The sequence below is a fragment of the Salvia splendens genome, chromosome 15, assembly GCF_004379255.2.
Source record: "Salvia splendens isolate huo1 chromosome 15, SspV2, whole genome shotgun sequence".
Lineage (NCBI taxonomy): Eukaryota > Viridiplantae > Streptophyta > Magnoliopsida > Lamiales > Lamiaceae > Salvia > Salvia splendens.
Window position 1 is genome coordinate 27,643,415 of NC_056046.1, and position 6,000 is coordinate 27,649,414.

At 40.6% G+C, this 6,000-nt stretch overlaps 1 protein-coding gene and 1 pseudogene across 1 annotated transcript; both read left to right on the forward strand.

Moving 5' to 3' along the window:
* The first annotated feature begins 656 nt into the window (after positions 1–656).
* LOC121766947 lies at positions 657–1,355 on the forward strand. The gene has a single exon (XM_042163174.1). It carries the CDS (start codon positions 657–659, stop codon positions 1,353–1,355), a length of 699 nt encoding a protein of 232 aa, XP_042019108.1.
* A 243-nt stretch (positions 1,356–1,598) lies between these two features.
* On the forward strand, positions 1,599–4,318 carry LOC121766948 (annotated as a pseudogene).
* The last annotated feature ends 1,682 nt before the right edge of the window (positions 4,319–6,000 follow it).

The window sequence follows — 6,000 nt, forward strand, 5'->3', positions numbered from 1 at the left end:
ATGTCAAAGAGTCAAAAAGAAAATGAGTTCTTCAAAGAGAAAACAATTGAGAAGTTTGGACAGCTCGAGGCTTCTATGAGGAATTTGGAAACACAAATAGGGCAGCTTGCTACAGCTTCTCATACAAGAACTCTCGGCACCATTCCAAGTGATACTGTGCCCAACTCCAAGGGAAATGAACATTGCAAAGCAGTCACCCTGAGAAGCTGAAGAAATTTGGATTCAATGCCTTTAATGGACGACCAAGGTACTTCCGGCATCTCGCACACAGGGGCGGACGAGATGTCAGGCTTGCATTCCTCGCACGCAGGGGCGGACGAGGCATGTAAGGGAAGTCCCGCGTTGGTGCAGGATGCCCAACATGGTCAAGAACAGACTACATCCGGCAGCAAGGAACAAGGCAATGAATCTAAGTTAAACGGAAGACTTACAGCAGGAGAGAAAGACAAAAAGGTCAATGAGGCAGAACCTAAGAAGAGCAAGTCCAGTATTCCTAACGACATTCCACCGCCTCCATATCCATTCACGAGAAAGAAGTGAGTGCGGCAAGAAAAGAGTTTTGAGTGGATGATGAATGTGATTAGAAAGGTGAATGTAGACATCTCATTGGTGGATCTTTTCACCAACCCAGATTCTCCAAGTTCTTCAAAGATATGATGGCGAACAAGGAGGAACTTCAGGATGAGGGGATTGTGGCATTGAGCACAAATTGCTCACAGCTGATATCTGGAATCATGCCGATGAAGAGAAGAGATCCAGGAGGTTGCATCATACCATGTGAAATTGGTAACACGATTTTCACAAAGTGTTTATTGGACCAAGGTTCAGGGATCTCACTGATGGCATTGAAAACTGCCCGTGCCATTGGTTTGGAGGAAAGAATGGAGCCTATCGACATCGCTCTACAATTGGCTGATCACTCCATAGTGAAGCCCACTGGAATTGTCGAGGATTTCTTGGTTAAAATCGATAAGTTCATCATTCCCATTGATTTTATTGTGCTCGACATGCCAGAAGATAAAGAAGTGCTAATTTTATTTGGTAGACCATTTCTAGCAACGGGAGATGTATTGCTTGGAGCAAAGGATAACACTGTTACATTCAGAGTTAATGGTGAGCAACTGACTATCAATGTTGAGAAGGCGATGAAACATCCTACTAATGCAAAGGCATGTTTTCGAGTTGATGACTTAGACAAATGCATCTTTGATAAGTCGTGCTATTCTGCTAGAATTGAAGGAAGTGCATTTGAAAAGGGAAGTCTAGAAAGAGACTTTGGCTCCACATTCAAGATGAGTATCGATGACATGGATGGAGAACAAGTCGATCAACGAGCTCAGAGAAACAAGTTCTGATTGACACATGTGTTGCAGATTTGAGACCATCAATTGAAGTACCTCCCAAGCTTGAGTTGAAACCACTCCCAAACAATGTCAAGTACGCATTCTTGGAGAAAGATGAGACCTTACCTGTTGTAGTTTCAGCAGAACTTAGTGTTGATGAAGAGGAAAAATTGATAGAACTATTGAAAAAGCATAAACGAGCTCTAGGATGGTCTATAGCCGACATTAAGCCCAACAATATGCATGCACAAAATAATGCTAGAAGAAGGGGCTAAACCAGTTAGAGATAGGCAAAGGAGGCTGAACCCACTCATGCAAGAAGTGGTTGAGAAAGAAGTTAAAAAGCTATTGGATTTTGGGATGATTTACCCAATATCCGACAGTGAGTGGGTAGGCCCGGTGCAATGTGTACCAAAGAAAGGGGGAATAACCGTCACAGTTAATGAGAAGAATGAAGTCATGGCAACAAGATTGGTTAATTCATGGAGAGTGTGCATGGATTATAGGAGATTGAATAAGGAAACAAGAAAAGATCACTTCCCTTTGCCATTCATGGACCAATTGCTTGACAGAATTGCGGGATATTCCCATTATTGTTTTTGGATGGATACTCAGGGTACAATCAGATCACGATTGCCCCGGATGATCAAGAAAAGACGACATTCACTTGCCCAATTGGTAGTTATGCTTACCGTCGTATGCCATTTGGCCTATGCAATGCACCAGAAACATTTCAGCGGTGTATGATGGCAATATTCAGTGACATGAATGAAGATATCATGGAAATATTCATGGACTACTTCTCCGTCTTTGGGTCATCCTTCAACCAATGTTTAGACAATTTGAGACGAGTTCTGCAAAGATGCGAAGAATCCAATCTCGTTCTCAATTGGGCGAAATGTCAATTCATGGTTAGAGAGGGCATAGTGTTAGGACACAAAGTGTCAGAGTTGGGGTTGGAAATGGATAAGGCCAAGATAGATGTGATATCAAAGTTGCCACCCCCAACGAACGTGAAAGGCATCCGTAGTTTCCTAGGCCATGCGGGATTCTACAGAAGGTTTATTAAAGACTTTTCAAAGATTGCAAAGCCATTGTGCAACTTACTTGAGAAGGATGCCAAGTTCGTCTGTGATGATGCATGCCTTAAGGCATTTGAATTGTTGAAAAAGAAGCTGGTCGAAGCACCTATAATAATCGCACCAGACTGGTCGTAGCCATTTGAGTTTATGTGTGACGCTTCTGATTATGCAGTGGGGGCCGTGTTAGGCCAGAGAAAGGATAAGATCCTTCATGCTATATACTACGCCAGCAAAGTACTCAATGATGCGCAGTTGAATTACACAGTGACGGAGAAGGAAATGCTAGCAGTAATATTTGCTTTTGAGAAGTTCTGTGCTTACTTATTAGGCACTAGGGTGGTGGTCTTCACAGATCATTCGGCTATTAAGTATTTGATGAACAAGAGGGACGCCAAACCTCGTTTGGTGAGATGGATCTTACTATTGCAAGAGTTTGATGTTGAGATTAAAGACAAGAAAGGATCTGAAAATGTGGTAGCCGACCATCTTTCAAGATTGGGAGGATTGCAAGAGACGCAAGAGGAAAAAGAAAAAGTCATCAGTGAGAAATTTCCTGACGAGCAAGTGTTGCAAGTGACAACTTGGGAAACATACATGCCGTGGTTTGCTAGCTTGGCAAATTACCTTGTCACGGGTATCACACCAGAAGGGCTCTCTTCAAACCAAAAGAAAAAGTTTTTGAGTGACACCCGCATGTATGTATGGGAAGATCCTTTCCTCTTTCGTATTGGCGGCGATTGAGTAATTCGGAGATGTGTGGGAGAGCATGAACACAATCAGATTTTGCCCGCTTGCCATGATTCTGCGTATGGCGGCCACTTTGGAGCTCGTCGCACTGCATTTAAAGTGCTCCAATCCGGATTCTTTTGGCCATCGATCTTCAAGGATGCAAAGGCCTATGTTGAGAGATGTGATAGTTTCCAAAGAACAGGCAATATCTCGTGGAGGAATGAAATGCCAATGAACAACATCCACGAGGTAGAACTCTTTGATGTGTGGGGAATAGACTTTATGGGACCATTTCCCAAGTCTAATGGGCAACAGTACATTCTTGTAGCTGTTGATTATCTATCTAAGTGGGTAGAGGCAGTTTCCTCAGCAACCAATGATGCCAAAGTTGTCTTGAAGTTCATCAAGAAACATATCTTTAACCACTTCGGGACACCACGAGCTATCATCAGTGACGGAGGAACACATTTTTGCAATAAGCTTTTTTCAAACCTCCTTAGCAAATACGGTGTTCAGCATAAAGTTGCTACCCCGTACCATCCCCAAACTAGTGGCCAAGTGGAAGTTTCGAATCGTGAGATCAAGAGGGTGTTGGAGAAAGTAGTTAAGCCGTCTCGCAAAGATTGGGCAGAAAAGTTAGATGATGCATTGTGGACATATCGAACGGCTTACAAGACTCCAATTGGAACTTCGCCATACAAGATGGATTTTGGAAAAGCCTGTCACTTGCTGGTTGAATTTAAGCATAAAGCTTATTGGGCTTTGCAAAAGCTCAACTTAGACTATGAGGCTGCAGCCGAGAAGAGAATGTTCGATATGAATGAGATTAATGAGTTTAGGCTACAAGCTTATGAGAGTGTTGATCTCTACAAGGAACGTGCCAAGAAGATACATGATGCAGCTATTAAGCCTCGTCAATTTCATGAAGGACAGCTGGTTCTTTTGTACAACTCTAGGCTAAAGCTCTTCCCAGGAAAACTCAAGTCAAGATGGTGGGGTCCATATGTGGTGCACAAGGTTTACCCCTATGGTGCTGTTGACATTCAAAACCCGAAAAATGACAATTTGTGGAAGGTTAATGGGCAACGATTGAAGGCCTATGTTGGTGGTGAAAGTGGTAAGGAAGCAAGAGAGGTGGTCACACTAGAGAGTCCGAAAGTGTAGACCGAGGATGAAGAAGGTCGAGCCAATGACTATAAAAAAGGCGCTGATTGGGAGGCAACCCAAGTCTTTTATTGTTCTTTTGTTTTTGCTTTCATATATTGGGGGTTTTGTTTGCTCAATTCTTTCCCTCAATATTTATTTTAAATTGAGCATTTTTTTTATTTTTTTTTGTGTAGGAGTGAAGATGGAGGTCGTATCTCTGCTGTTGGAAAAAAAGAGTCGCCCAACCCACCCACCCATGAGCTCCACAATGACAGAGGAGTATCTTTATACTTACCTTATATTTGTCTTCTACCTTGGGGACAATGTAGAATTTAAGTTTGGGGGAGAGGGTTGAAATTCTGCTTTGTGTGCATGTTAGTATGATTTCCTATGGATTGTTACTTGCTCATACTTGTTGGGAGTCACTAAGTGGACTTAGCTTTTCCTGTTAACTTGTGCTATGAACTTAGTTGTCACTTACTTGCTTCTGGAGAACAAAGAGTCTTACTTGTTAATTTAGGAAAGAGTAGTGTTTTGTTGATGTCGATGCACAAAAATGATCTAGGCATTAGGACTAAAAGCCTCATTGCCCAAATATCACATGTCTGACCCTACATAAACCCCCAAGCCAGTTTGAGCCTTATAGCCTAATTTCTTTGTTAAAATTTTGAAGTCACTATACTAGCCTACATGATATATCCTTTTGTTAGCCCTTCTTTTCAGTCCTTGTCACTAAAATTAAGGTGCTAGCACATCTTTGGGTAGTTGCTGTTGGTGGCAAGAAAAAGGTCATAAATTTAGATGCTTATATGTAATATCCAATTTATGCTTGAGAAATAAAGTGCAAAGTTGCTAAGTGAAAAAAAAAGAAGGCAGTCTGTTCATAGAGAAAAAGCCAAGGCTAAAAAAAGAAAAAAAAACTCAAATTAGTGCTCGAAAGAAAGAAAAAAATAGTAGCTTGATTTGTTATGTTGAAAAATCTTAAGTTTGGGGGTGGAAAGCTGTGGAAATTTCATGTATAATTATTATGGAGCTTTGGGAGATGTTGTCCTATAGGATGTGCTAGTATTCTTGATTTTGGTGGAATGAGCTACTAACCAAATTTGATATCCCACCTTAACCAAAAGCCCCATTACAACCATAAATAAAGACCTTTTGATTTGTGCAAAGGTATTCACATTTTGTTGATGAGTTCTGCTTTGAGTTTTGTGAAAAGACCAAATAGATTTAAAATAGAGAATAGCCGAATGAACTTCTTTTGATGATTTAGCAACGATGGTTTGAGACACTAGAGTCATTGATTGGACTTGGATTGCTTGTTGGATAACTAGATCTTAGGGAGTTGGTTTGTGTTCATACTTTCATTCTAAGTCATGTTCAAAGGAGAATGTGGAGTTAGCTTAGGTAATCTCTTGACTTGTGAGAGTTTTTATGATGTGAATTTGAGGATATCATGAGTCTCGTCATGATTTGAAAACCTTTGTGCTTGATTGCTTATCTTGCTCGAGGACAAGCAAAACTTAAGTTTGGGGGTATTTGATGTAAATCAAATAATGTTAATTTTACTCCAATATTTCTCCTAATTTTTATACTAAATCATATATCAATTAATTATTAAAGTTTAATTATTATTTATTAGTTGATATATATACATACAAATTGGAGATATACGTGTTGCATAAAGTCTAATTGGAGATTTA